At 36.4% G+C, this 15622-nt stretch overlaps 1 protein-coding gene and 1 long non-coding RNA gene across 2 annotated transcripts; one reads left to right on the forward strand and one right to left on the reverse strand.

The window, feature by feature from the left end:
* Positions 1-3509: 3509 nt before the first annotated feature.
* On the forward strand, positions 3510-9735 carry LOC120347706 (uncharacterized). Its single transcript, XR_005570127.2, has 3 exons — positions 3510-3748; positions 4359-4513; positions 9619-9735. It is a non-coding gene; the product is annotated as an uncharacterized LOC120347706 (long non-coding RNA).
* A 356-nt stretch (positions 9736-10091) lies between these two features.
* Positions 10092-13659, reverse strand: LOC120347705 (mitotic spindle assembly checkpoint protein MAD2A-like). Its single transcript, XM_039417776.2, has 5 exons — positions 13289-13659; positions 12768-12917; positions 11941-12079; positions 11260-11354; positions 10092-11045 (listed from the first exon to the last, which is right to left on the reverse strand). Exons 1-5 carry the CDS (start codon positions 13362-13364, stop codon positions 10870-10872), a joined length of 636 nt encoding a protein of 211 aa, XP_039273710.2. The 5' UTR covers positions 13365-13659; the 3' UTR covers positions 10092-10869.
* Between the last annotated feature and the right edge of the window lie 1963 nt (positions 13660-15622).

Below are 15622 nucleotides of genomic sequence, written 5' to 3' on the forward strand. Positions count from 1 at the left end.
GATCAAACAACAGGCCGGATTTGGCCAACGGGCCATAGTTTGCCCATGTCAGATGTCAGTACTTAAATGATGGTGATAAAAGCGAATTCATCTATTACAATCTAAATTATTTATACAAACGAAACAGAAGCTGTTTTATTGGAGTACATTATTCAATATTATGCTTCATGCCAGTATGTTAGCATTATATCCGTTATTTAACTAGGAATAGAGAATAAAAGAAAGACGAGAATATCGGTCAGAGACCGAAGACTTATCGATCGAAAGTTAGGGGATCTCTCAAAAAAGAAACTGCGGTTTCAATTCGAAAAATTCTGCAAACGCGAACTGGATTGTTTCGATTAGTTTTCAGCCAATATTAAAAATATAGGAAACAATAGCCAACTCCCCACGTCGTTGTCGAAATACTACTCGAGGAAATACTTTTATGAAGAATTCTGCAAATCCGAACTGGATTGTTTCGATTGGTTTCCAGCCAATAGCCTATTTACCAATCCTATATTTTGTGTCAAATATACCGGCGCTAACCCGGGTTGAGACGGCTATCCAAACACAGCCTAGCGATATATTGGTGAGGAATTCTGCAACCCCGAACCTGATAGACAATAGAGGGATATGGACATTGCTTAAAGAGTAATTATGAGAAACGAGGTACGATCTCGCGGCGCGTATCCTTCGCTCTGACTCAATAGCGAGGAAAATTTCTTGGAGGAAACTTGCGCATCGCGACGACGTCAAAGTTACAAGAGGGATATGGACAATGCTTAAAGATTAATCACGAGATACGATCTAGCGGTGTGTATCCTTCGCTCTGACTCACTAGCGTGAAAACCTGCGCATCACACACACACACATTCAGCGTGTCTCAAAAATCACTCGCTTTGTAAAAATCGTTCTCTCGATTTGCAAAAATCCAGATCCCTTCATCACTAATTACCGGTAGTTAGTAACTCGCTAATTATACGACATAATTCATCCAAAATCAATAGGCTTTTGGTACGAGCTATGGTGAATGTACATGCAAAATTTGGGGCAGATTGAACCTCGCTTTCGTGAGATAGCGCGTGCATCTAACAGACAGACAGACAAACACACAGACAGACAAATACGTATCAACATACTTACCGATCTTAAGATCGATAAGTAATGAATATACCATACCCTTGCAAATGTTATTTTAAATTACAAAATACACATTGTAGGGACGGTGACACATTACAGTGAATGGTGACAAATATCTCTTTCATCACAATCACTAAACTGTGGAAAGTAAGGTCATGATAGACATCAACAAGAGTTAGGCTTTATTAATAAATGTCAAAATTGTACAGTGCATAGTCTACATACCCAGAGATGGGTATGAGATATTGATTTTAGTTCAATACTACTTGGCTTTCATCAGAAGTGCAATGGGTATGTAGCTAATTAAACATATTGATTACTTTGAATTGATTATTTTCATTGATATGTTGATCACATGGAATTAAATAATATGTTTTTCGAAGAAACAAATATTAATCATTGCAGTTATGTTTTATCCTTAACTCCTCGAGTTTTTATCCTTTTATTTTGCTAACTCATATAATTAACAATGACAGTAGCATCCTGTTATAAGTGGTTAAAAATTATGTCAGTAACACAAGTTATGGATGACTGCTGCTATAAAAAAAATTAATCTAACCGAGCTACATCGTTTCAGTATAAACCGACGATGGCTAACCTAGCTATGTCCCATATTGTCTCTACTAAAATGGCTATCTCATTAAGAGTCTGAAATGGGCATGAAATTGATTTTAAAATAGGGAGCGTAAAGCCGAGGATAGAAATGGTCAAAATGACTATTTACAAATAAATATTGATGGCAATTGGTGACTTGCTGCGATTTTTTTAATCAAATTTTGAGAAGCACAGCATGCTTTCTTACATGAAATGATTTTTCACAGAGTCTGAGCTCTGAAAATGAAAATCGACACGTCATTGAATGTTTTGAGCAACAGGAAAATCGTTATCCTCTAAAAACTCGGCCTGTTTTGAGTGGCATGTTCGTGGCGACTGTTTCAAAAGCCGTTGCACGGGGATTCCGAACTACACAACGTAACAAAAAAAATTGAGCGGTGGCCTTCGCAATTTTTACACCCTCTCTAAATTACGATTAACCAAAATCGGAGAAAACTATTCGAATACATCGCTAAACGAAAAAGATAAGGACATGCCTAGTAAATATATAACGATAATACCAACAAATCAAGATTCTGTAATAAAAAATAATTCTTAGTACAAAATCATGACTATGGCAACTTTATTTTAAGAGTCTTGCTTACACAAAATAAACAGACTGGCTCATACTTGATTGTAATTGATAGTGGTTGTTTACCAATAATTAATACGTTCGCTACAAAGTGCAGTGCCCGATGCGAACGAATAGCTTACAGTCTAATTATTTCTCAGCGAGTATGTTTTGGTACACTCGGCACTTTCAAATGAATATTTATTTAATGCTGTTCATTATCTATTTTTGTGTCCCAACGTTTACTTTTATTAATGTATAAAATGTGAGTTTTAATTTATTTAGCATATCGGTATTAAGGGGTTACATATATTTAAAACAGTTCGAAAAGCGAAAAATATATTGTCAAAATTCTTAAATTTCATTGTCTTGCAGTCTTAAGAGATGCCTGTTTGGTATCAAAAAAATCCAATGGTCATGTCGTAACATTTCTCAAATAAATACTGTAGATAGTAATACATTAAGCTACAATTTAGCTTTTTTTAATTTTAATCCAGCTATGTCAGTACTGCAGTATGTCGTGAGGAATTCCCACTATTCAGACTATTTGAATACCGTACCATTACTGCATTAACTATAAAAATAGAATAGGATTCGGTATTCTGGACTCAATTCATGTATTCTAGATTACTGAAATAGTAAATTATTCCATATTGCCCATCCCTACTGCCCTAGTAGCCACTTTGATTCACAAGAGCCAGAACTCAGGAACTCCCAGAACAAAACACTGCATGCGGCACAGGAGCCACAAGTTGCCCGCATGAGTGACCTTGTAAAATCTATATTATCCACATTAAAATGGGGGTTTCAAACTGTTTTATACTACAGAGCAGACCAAAATGATTGATTGTTCTAATATATTTCTCATCCTGCAGTTCTGTCATTATCATGTTACAGTGTTTTAGACAGGAAGAAAAACTTGGGGACCCTTCAAAGCATAAATAAGATAGATCCTATGGCAGTATGATGGTCAACAAACAGACAAATTACCACCGGTACGGTATCTATCTCCTGCCTTAACCTTAGTTGATATCTCTTTACCTAGCGATGTCTTTGTTCCAGTCGCCCATGTTCGTGATTCGCCAGAACATCTAGTCCAGTAAACCGAGTAAAGAATTACAACACCACTCAGCCACTAGGTGCGTCCGAGCTTGAAGGGTTGGAAGGACTTTGGGTTGGAATGGAGGGTATTCATTATCGCCGCTGAGCGTCGCCATTTTGTTTTTTATGTGGGAATGCGCGGGAAAGTACTGTCTTCTTCTACCCCGCGACGTTGGACTGGTTTGGGCTTTTCGATTGCAATGGCTGCTCGTGCGTCTGGTGGTTCCAAATTGCATTGCTGCGTACCGTTGTGTAATGGCGATAGCCGTTACTCACCAGACTTATCGTTCCACTCTTTCCCCAAAAATGAAGAGAGCGTGGATTCACAGTATTCGTCGCGATCCTGGTAAACATTTTCAAGTAAGTCAGTATATTGTGGCAAATATATTTTTCTTCTGGTTTTTTTAATTTTAGTTTTGATTCTGATTTTCTCTTCTCGCTTCTACTTTAGTTATTAAGCTATATCTATGCGGCTGTAGGCTATATGTGAGTGTATTTAAGGTGAGCACAGCCAGAGACTTTCTTTTGCAGTTTTAGCAACAATTAATTTACCTAATGATTTGGTTTCTACGAGACTGACTACATATCCTTCTTCTATGCTTTTGTGCCGGCGGATCGGTATGCATATAATGCAAGAATGCTGTAGCAAGAGTAAAGATAACTATCCTAAGTGATTCAAGAGTCTTGCTGTGAGTCTTAGTGTGCAGCAAGACTCTTGAATCACTTAATTAAATTAATTTAACTTCTGATTTTTTCAAATCTTAGTTAGGGCTCTTCTGATTCTGTAGACTAATAGGTGTTTATTTTGTCAATATCTTCCTGGTGTACTGATTATGGGAATCAAGCTAAACTCAATAACCAATATCATTATTAGGTGGGCATACATTGATTCCTTGAAGCCTAGCTTCACTTTAGTTGGTGTTATTTATTCAGTTCGTATCAGCTAGTTTATTTTGACTTATTAAAACAGATTACACCAAGCACGCGAGCTTTTGGCAACCATTTCAGACCCTAAGACATATATGAGAAGCCTTCTGGTCGACGCCGTTTGCACCACAACTCAGTTCCATCAAAATTTAGCTGGACAAAGTTAATTGCAGAGAGACCACTGCCAAATAGACTGGGGTAAAACAGAATATATTATTTTTCAAGTTAACCACCATACTAGTATAATAATAATAGTATAAGTATAAGTTTATTTCGACTCCATAATCAGCAAAACAATAAGAGGAATGGTAAAAATAAATAAATAAAAACTGATTATGAAATCAGGAGAGCGAACAAAGCCTTAGATAAGGTTTAAAACGTACAGAATGTATATAAGATGGAAGGTTTTGCCAAGAAGATGTGGTACGTGTTCACTCACCTAAAATAATTAAAATATTTCGCACACGCTCACACGCACCCACACACACAACCATATTAAAGTTATTAAGTAAAGGGAACATGAAAAATTACATACTGGTAGTTAATAAAAAATAAATGAATAAAAATTACTTGCCACACCATATTAATAAATTTATGATGATTGTATCAAACCAAAGTTAAAATTAACCAATTTGAAAAAATATTTTGACCCAAAGTCTAGAATATCAGGGTGGTCTAGATCTAGAATATCAACATTGTCGGCTCCGCGGGCCACAAAATTATTTTTGCATTGTTCGCGGGCCACAATAGTGCCAAGAATAGGTAAACTGTGCAATACAAAATAAACACTTTCATTGTGCAAACACATAGTTATAAGACATAGCCTGCTCTGGCTAATAGAATCCGCATTCGGTTCTTAGTTTTTTATGATGCCTATATTGTTAGCATATATTCCCGACCAAAAAGATAGAAAGCCAGATACTAATTTAGACTACCAAGCACATCATTCAACTTTGCTAGTTGCCTCACAGCTAGCCATAACACTAGTCAATTCAGTGCCATTAGAGATGTAACAATATGTAAAAATATTTTTCTGAATAATTTCATTACGAAATGCGATTTTTTGATTCTCTCCGAATGTGATGCGGGAATGTTTGATTATCTGGATAACCAACTAGTCTAACGACAGATCCTTCACTATCTAATGTCCGGATATTTTGTGACGACTAGCCGGATAATAAATAAGCACAAATACTGCATATGCTCATTTTTGTTTTTGATATTTTTAGTTAATTAAGTGGCAGCTGACATTTCCTAGAGAATTTAATAAAACTTATTCTCACACTTTTGCCTATATTTTAGCCATTCTTAAAATGCTGGAGTGAACTTCACTATCACATACCAACAACGCAAAAGCAATGTGATTATTGGACACGAAATGAACCTAAGAATGTTTCCCCAAGCATCGACTTCTTTGTTTACTTTGTGACATTGGCCAATCAGCAAGATGCAAAAAGTGACGTAACAATGCATCCGCTCAGACACTTTTCTCACTTGCACAGATTTTAAAGCGTGGTCGTAAACAATGCCTCGTTTTCGCATTTTTTAATTATATTCGTTAGCTTTGAGCTGTGTTTCGGACATTTAAATATAAATCAAATAATTCAATGATCACTTTGTCTTTCTAGAAGTTTCAGTTTAATTGCAGTAATCAAAAAGTAGTGTAAAAATTAGAGATGTACCGATATCAGTTTTGTCGCCGATACCGACCAAAAACGCCGATACTGATATTAGAAAAATGCCGATATTGCCGTTATTCCGATACCAATATTCCGATACTATGTATTTATCACATCAAGTGTGCAGGGCAGACGGGTTAAAAACAATGGTCTTTGAGCATTATTCATACTACACTTTATTCCAGATCGAAAAAGGGATATACACATGGCGTCAGTGTATGTGCACTGACGCTAGTAACATCGGTGTTCAATTAGAAAACTCGTAGGCAGGGATGTCCAATTTGAATTTAATATTAGTATCGCGACCTTCTTAGCGCCGCCGTCCACGTTTGGATTGAAAACCTTTCAAATATATTTTGTTCAGTGTTTTATCGTAATCGTGTGTCGCAATAAATTGCATTACCGACATTAAAAGAGTTCAATCAACGCCGACAAGAAATACCAAGAACACGTCGACGATGTTTTTGATTTTAATATTTTATAGTATTTTGCAATTATTATCTGATATTTCGAGATAGTGTGGGCGGCCACGGCAATAAATCTACCAGGAAATTTTGTAGTGGAAGAATTAAAATTAATGGGATCACAATATTTAATACTTACGATATTGATGGACTAAAATACACTCGCGCTGGACGATGAACATCCAGAATTTATAATCGTGCCAAAAAGTGCGTGTGCTGTTGATGAAGACTTTGATTCTACTGTATGATTTATAACTGGGAGCCGAGTTGCTCCATTTTTTTGCTTGTCAGTAAACACCCCAATTCCCAAGTATAAATACTGTAATTCTTATCATATATACTGTATTCGGACATTCAGTATCGAAAATATTTTTTAGAAAGTATTCGAAATAGTCAATGGTTGTGGCCATCTCTGCTCATAAGGTTTGGCTACCAGGGTGGTAAAATAAATGAATGTTTAGCCTACTTTTCTTATGAAATTGATACGTGCGCGAGATTTTGTGCCAATATACCGACATATTTTACATTTAACACATTAGAAAATCCACTAATATTTGAATGATATATTCACAATTACTATTTTTATTGAAATAAAATTATCAATATAAAAATTTGGCAGCGAAAATACCCAAATTAGTTGAGCGTTTGACTGATAAATAGCTAAAAACAGGTCAGAATCCTATTCCCGTTTCTAATCGCGGGGGTGGGGACGTGCATGGCTCATAGCTCACGATCCCTCAAAGCAATAAATAATTTAAATATCATTATTCAAACTGATTTTTTTGAAACATTCTTGATCATATAAAAAAGGTCAATATATCGGAAATATCGGTCTTCATTTAGCCGATACCGGTACACTACCGATACCGAAAATTTGGCCGACATTGCCTATACCGATACATCTCTCGTAGAAATAGCTTTGATAGACTAGGCTAAAAAAAATTAACGGTACTTTTAAAGAACAGATTATTTAATGCTATGAATCAGAATGATGGTTTGAAACAAATACCCCATTTTACAGGCGCCAACTCGCAAAACTATTCTCAAAATAAGCACCGAAAATTTTACAATGGTATAGGAAAAATTTCCCGAGGGTTAAAGGTCGGGGAAAAGTCCATTGATCGTATTTGGACACGTCAGTCGACATAACGATCGTTTCAATATTATGTTATTGTTCTTGTTTTTCTTCTTCTTCGTCATGATAAAATCGCTTTTCTCTTCGAATACTTGACCAATTGCTTTAAAATTTTTAGTGGTTAAAGATTGATTTTTTCGCCAGAAGGTTATCACTTTCACTTATTTCAAAAATTTCTGTGGACTTCAAGAGATTCGTTATTTATGTGTCAGAATAAAAAAATAGCGACACCCTGTGACGTGTCCTTACATTTGAGACAAAGTGACTATAAAAGTGTTATAGTCACTTTGATTTGAGCTTGGCTCTCTTGTTTATTTTGTTGTTATTGCTGCTTCTGTTGAAGCAGAAAGAGTATTTAGTGAATCTGAACTGTTCGTCAAAAAACTTTGGCCTCGTTAGCATGACTCCACCCACAATTGATGCGTTATGCTCCATAGGAAATGCATTGCAGAAACAGTAATAAATCCCGCTCTTCTAAAACCCTATGGCTACGACAACCTTTTGTCGCTCGCGGGCCAAATTAAAGGTTGCAAGTCATTGACGGCCGCACATATTTTTAGAAAGTTAAAAACCGAACGGATGGCCGATGAATCACACTTTCACACAGATCAAAAGTTAAATTTCAAGCAGCGCGCGAAGACTGACTATTTGAATATTTTCTGCGCCATTAAACCAATTGCACTTAGCATCCACTATTTTGCGTTTTGTTGCCATTTGTCTAAATATAAGGCTCATCCAACGAGTAATTGTGAATTATATACTTGTTAGGTTATATTATACTTTAGTTTAGTCTACACGTGTCTCACAATAAATTCTGTTGCGTAAAGATTATAATCGTCAAAACAACTGTTTTGTTACTATAATTCAGTGAAGCGTCGCGGGCCGAATGGGGCCCGTGGGCCACAGGTTCCCGACCCCTGCCCTATGGTGTAGCTTACACAGTTTCTCCGTTTCCACAAAGTGTACATATACATCGATTTTTAATCTTGTTAGTATTTTTTTGTTTATTTTGTTCTAAAATATCGCGTTTCTCATCAACTCCTGGACCAATTGCCTTGAAATTATCAGGGGTGAAAGATTATATTTTTCGATGAAAAGCTACCTAATATTTTTTATTTCAAAAATTCTGTGGGCTGTATGGGACTCGTTTATTGTGCGCGATGACGTTATCAAAATAACATGAGGGTGATGCTTCTCATTGTATGGAAATGAATACATGTTTTTCAATCTGAAATAATGCACACTATGAATAATGCTCACAGACTATTGTTTCAACCTGTCTGTCTTGTACCCTTAATTACATTGTATCGGAATGTCGTCTTTTGAATATCGGTGTATTTTTCGTTAGTGTCGACGAGAAGAGTGTTATCGGTACATCTCTATTAGGTAGTGCCTGCCTCTGTTGCTACGTAACAACAGAGGAAGACAAAACTTGCTGCTGTTTTCTTTACTTGCTGAACCTAGTTTAGCGAACATGGGAGTTTTTTTAGTATTTCGGAGGACTATCAGGCAGTGATGAGGGAAAAGAGTTGACATTGCCTATATATATTCTTTAGGCCTGTTTACAAACTTTAAAAAAGCATAACAAAGTACACATCATTGATTAAAAAATTGAGTTTTATTTGAAGACAGAAATTTTTTTCGTGTAAGTGCACCTTGAATTTTTTTTCTGATAATTTAGTGCGCGCAAACAAAAATCTTAGGAACCACTGACCTCGTTTCCAGCTCTGCCATTCAATTAGATCAAATGGTGAAAGTTGGATGACGGTATGGACATTAGGCCAATTGCTCTTGAACATACAGATAACATGTTTTGCTCAGGACAAAGTTTCAAAGTCAGAGTTCTATGTGGAGGACAAGAAATACAATAATAATCATTTGTCATAAAAGGAGACAACCGAAATGAAATTAAGAAAATTAGTGAACCAGTAATATAATAATTACATAAATTTCAACTAGTATCAGTATACATTATTTACTAGGTCATTAGAATGGTTATCAGTAACTTTTTTTGTTCTTTTTTAGGCGGTTGTATGAATACAGACACAACAAGCATTGAGAGTCTAATCGTTACAAATATTCGACAAGGATTCGATCGTCTGCTGATGTAGCGTTATAATTGTGAACACTGCTTTGTCTGGCTAAGAAGTTATTGAATGCTATTGAAAGGCAACAATTATGGAATCGATTTACAAATTATGTTTGTAGCATTACAAGGAGGTCACATCCAGTTAGTTTCAAAATCTTAAATTTCCATGCAATTGCTGCTTGAATTCAGCGCTCGTTAAAAGAGCAGACTTTTTCAGGTATAATGATTTTTCTCTCGCATAAAATATTCAATCAAAGACGCCTACGACGAGAATTTAAAATGTAATTCTATATTAATTTAATTGTGTTCAGTGTAACTGGCAATCTGCAAACACAAAAATGTGAGGAAAACTGTCGGAATATGTATTTTTGCGATCTGACAATCGCCGTTAGAAATAATCCAAGATCTATTGTAAATTCCCAGAGTACAATTTAATTCAGTACAATAAAAATACATAAATAGTATATCAAAAATACATATTCATCGCCTCGAAAAACAGCTTCTGGAGCGGTCGCCGTAACTACGTTTATTGCCATAGCCGGATTTTCTTGTTGCGCGTGTTGACCAATACATGCCCGATACGGGCAAATTCAAAATGTCTAGCTGTATTAATTTAATTGCGTTAATTCAAACTGCGGTCGCGTCGAAAAATATAATACATTACTACCATAAATATACCACGGCTATCCCCGGATAAAAATGTGGGGTACATTGCCCGATTATATCTTGTTCTGCTTCGTATTTTTGCAAATTTGATCAATCCCTGTATCACCGATAAAATTCCACGGAGTAAAGTTAATTTAGCACAATATTGATTGAATAATGAATATACATTACAATAATTATCTTGTATATTATCATATTTCAGAAAAAAACCGTGTAGGGGACCGTCGGTAGTGGAATTGATAATATTGGTACATCGAGCGCACTATTGACTGTTTCGATTTACGTGACAACGGCATGGCTATTCATTCAATTATAATGTGTGCGGTAGCGTAGGTACAATAAATTTTGCGATTTACGATGTCCATGAAAGCGTTCTTAATCTGTACCCCTGTCGGAACCCCCTGGCCGCGCAACTGGTCACACCAAATGGGAAATGGACAAAATTGTTCCATAATTTCAGTAGGAGGTTGAGCGCAGCAATAGTTTCTTCACTGTTTTTTAAAAAATTGGTGTTAGCATTTTCATCGGATGGTATTAAACTTGTATGACACAGCCCCCTCAACTTTATGAACTGTAGTGTTGAATGATCTCAGTTTCACTTCTTGAGAGTCGGTGATCAAGAAAGCACTGCTTTCCTCCAACTTTGGTGATATATTTTCAGCATCATGACTTGTGTAAAACAGAACATCGAAAGAACCTGTTTTGTATTGCAATTTAAGATTTTATCTAGCAATTGCATGTAGTATTATTACTGGTAATGCGTCTATCACTAGCCAGTGACTAATGAAGAATTTAAAAAGAGGCAAAGGAAGGATGTATCAAAAATGTGGGAACCACTGGTTTCCAAGGTTAGTATGTTGAGCCCAATTATGTTGATGTGAATATTGAAGAGATAATCAAACCAAACTTACAGACAGTTTCCAAGAGAGGCAAGAATGTAACCGTAGCTGTTATTTGTCTGATTACAGCACATATTTCTTTATGAATCTCTGCAATTTCCTTGGTTCTAAATCAATGCAATGAATAAATTGATATTTGAAAATTGAAACCTGATGGTATCTATGACTATATAATACTGCTGTTTTGATATAAATCTCAAAATAACATTTTTAAATGCTTGAATTTTCCAACTACTATGAGTTCACTGAATTTCAACAAAAGTGAAAACATACTGAATCACTGTATTTTAAACACTGGCTCACCGGCATATGAATATTATCCTGCAAACACATCTAATTGATGAACAGAATTTAAAATGGCAAATCCTACATTTGTAAAATTTTGTAACGACTCTGAAACAATGTTGTTGGGAGCGGGACATTGAAAATGCTTGTAACGACTCTGAAACAATGTTGTTGGGAGCGGGACATTGAAAATGCATTCATTTTATGATATTTCATCTCTATGGAATGTACACAAAAATGTCTGTTGGATGATTTGAATGTTTCCATGATTTTTTTATCTGATTTGGAATAAAAATGGTTGAAAGTCAGAGTCTTGAAAGATGAAAGGGCTTGAAGCATTGAAATGGGGTCTACATCTTTTTGAAGCAATAGGGCCATAAGTATAAATAAAATCAATATATGACCTACTTGTGATTCTTTTCTCCATCTTTAGAAGTTACTGTCTTGTCACAATCTATTTCAAACTGCCATCTTTCAAGTGGTTCCTTTGTGTCAACATCTTTTATAACGACAACAAGCCTGTTGACAACACCTTGTTCTAACCATTCTGTGCATAAAATATTATCATATAAGTTATCATATGTCAAATCCCAAGCAATATATGACATGGGGTTCGCCAGAATAGCATTCTTTTTCCCAGATTTCCATCAGATCATCTCAGTAATTTTAGGATTCTCAAATAACTATAACACGAAAAGTTTCATAAGGTAATTCAAACTACATTTCAAAGAGATTTTGTTAAAGAACAAAATTAAATACCAGAGTATATTGTCACTTATGGGCTATGGCCCCAGGCATATATCGAGCATAGCTTGGCTTTGAGTAACAATGAAACAACTTTTGAGAACAGGAAACAAGAAATTTGTTACATATAGGCTACCTAGCATAATATTTTGAAAGATCATTGAGATGAAATTGGACAACAATTGAAGAAATTTACATGACAATGGTAACAAAATAAATACTATCACAATTCTCAGATTCCAATTTTCTCACCTAGGATTTGAAATGCTATTATTTATGTTGCAAAAGTATGGCACTAAAAGGAAGGTTAATTTCCATAAGACACGACTATCAAACGTGACTAGCCAATTATTGTCTTCTATTAAAGTCTAAAGATATCAGATGATGTAAGTAATAAAAATTTCCTTATTAGATCACAAAACTGATTATAATAGTTAGCGAACATGAAAAATGAATCAGAAGTTGATTTCAAAATTGAATTTGGAGATCACCGGTTAATTGTGGACAAACATTTTCCTCCAAATATTCTTTAATCTTGTCATCTGTGCAAACAAGTATGGTCAGTCCATATTTTTTCTCTCTGGTAAACATTTCCGCTGGATATATTCCACGTTGATATAAAATGCTGTTGATTCCATAGTCTGAATTATAATCAAAATAGAGCATGCAATACGGTAGAAAATTCAGAGAGCCAAATCATTATTCGAAGGGGTACCATGATAATAACCAATAGGCTATATCAAAAACCAAGCTTGATCGCTTTTAATCTGCTATTGTAAATCTGTAAACATCATGGCACCATGTACTGAAAAAAAAAAGACTACTGTACATTCTATAAAATCCAATCAAATACAAGCTTGTACTGTGCTTCATGCACTACAGCATGGTGCTGACCTCGAGCCTGAAAGTCAAGTCTAGCATATCATAAACTGAAAATGCTGTGTCTAACCATTTATCTAGGTCGCTAGGATATAGTAATAACAGCATGAATCAATTAGCATGAAAAACTCACAGAAAAATTCGGAAACAATTGCTGCTGATCCTTTTAGCGTTATTTTATTCAGTGAAGCCTGTTGAGTTGGAGGCATGTTTAATTCAAAGTATCAGATTCTACACATATATAGACCAATAACTGGAAACAGAAACATATTAAAAACCACTTCGGAAAGGACACAGACGGCGATGCCTGGATGTGGAGCATCATGCTACTGTGCTAATCGTTAACTTAGCGATATTACGTTACATATATGGCATGGTATGCTTACCATGCACCCCTGTGCAAGAGGAGTAAGACATATCGTAATCGCTGGTCAGTTGTTCATGGCTTACGCAACACAGCAGAGGGGTTAGATGGGTGAATCTCACAAACTTGACATCCCGATTCAAGATTTTGTGCAGCTGTTAACAAGGATTTAAAAAAACGCTGGTGCAGTGAAAGTGGGAAATGTTTCTCCGGACAACCACAAATTCGTGTTTATGACATCCATTAGGCTAGTATTTTTCTCTATTTTGCTTTTAGAAGGGAAAAAATGAGCAGTCGAGAGGCTGGAGTATATATGATTGCTGTCCAATGACTTCTGGCAGGCATGCGAAATACACATTATGTTGGTCTGCTAAGTCAATGGGGTCTAGTGTAGTTTCGTACCTCAGGTACTTCTGGTTGGCATAGCATACTAACCCCCACATGACTGAGTCATCCAAAAATTACGTCACCACGACGTGATGAGGCCCTTCAAACTATACGAACTGTCATCCAAGACGCGCAGGCAATCACCCGAAATTGAACAAGCTATTTCTTTCGTTTTCTCATCGCAATGATCCCAATATGAGAGAGATCCCTGCCGTTAGTGAGTTTATTATCGTCAACGCAGATGCTATTTCAGGTGATCGTAGGTATATTTTGGCAAGCTCCATGACGTGATTGCGACGCAATTTTTGGATGGCCTAGTTAGGTGGGGTTAGGAATAGGATTGATGTGCAAATATCGTTATGCTACCCCCACAAGAAGTACTTGAAGTCGAAACTACACGAGACCCAACTCACGACCTTCATTCCGTGGTTTAGTGGGAAAATAAATTGTCCCCTACGAGCATTTTTTCGACACCAAGTTTAACACAGACTGGTTCGATAACTTCTTCAAACCAGCAGATGAATGTACTGGTATCAAACTATCCACTTGGTGTTGCATCATATACTGTCCCCAGCAGGGCCATCGGTCAGTCGGTGGTCCAGGATCCATAGGCGTTTATTTCCAAAGACCAGTACCACAAAAGGCAAGAGGCTTCCAGCAGCGGGTCCGCAAAACATAATTGATATTGAACTTTCGCAAATCATCTCCACTCTGTTACCGGTAGCTTGTTTCCTGCCACGATCATCACGAGGATTTGTTTGGCTGTAATTGAATACTGGAATAAGTTGGTTGGGGGTAAACACGCCGCTATTTTTAAATTTGGTTGAAATAATTTATTATTTCTTCTCAGCAAACATCTGCACTATCTCTTTTAATGTTTGAAGCGAGGATAATGGGATAACCCCTTACTTCAAACCTTGGATCAGTGGATAGAACCGTTCAAACTCTGCATCTGCCGACCCATCGACTTTGAACCCTGGCATAAATATAGGGTGGTCCAAAAAATCAGGGGTCTAGTATAGTTTAGTACCACAAGTACTTCCAGTGGGCGTAGCATAACGAATTTTGCATATGTTATTCCTAACCCCCACCTGACTATGCCATCAAAAAATTACGTCACTACGACATCACCATCACGTCATAGGACTTTTTAAAGTATAATTAAGATTGCCCGAAATGGCATATGCGCCGTCTATAACCTCCTCCTATCGGGATCGTTGTGGCGAGAAAACGAGAGAAATAGCTTGCTCGATTTCGGTGATCGTCTGCGCGTTTTGGACGACCATCTGCATACTTTGGTGGGCGACGTCGAAATGACGTAATTTTTCGGTGACGTAGTTAGGTGGGGGTTAGGATTGACATATGCAATAATTGTTGAGCCAGGCCAACTAGAAGTGCATGTGGTACTAAACTATACCAGACCCAAAATCAGAACCGAGTTCATTTGAAACACATTTTTGCGGTGACTCTGTAGACAGGTAGAGTGTAGACCAGGGGTGCCGAACTCGCGGCCCTCGAACGCTTAACAATTATTGATATATTTTGTAAGGTTTTTAATCTAAATGTAATACATTTTTTAAAACTTCCCAATTGAAATTGATTATCCACGCAGAACACGACAAATTACAGAAAGTAGTTTTGAAAAATTACAAATTTTTTTGTTTCGTTTTGACCTGATTATGGATACACCTCAAGCTAGCAAGAGAATACTTGAAA

The sequence above is a fragment of the Styela clava genome, chromosome 11 (genome assembly GCF_964204865.1).
Source record: "Styela clava chromosome 11, kaStyClav1.hap1.2, whole genome shotgun sequence".
Taxonomy (NCBI): Eukaryota; Metazoa; Chordata; class Ascidiacea; order Stolidobranchia; family Styelidae; genus Styela; species Styela clava.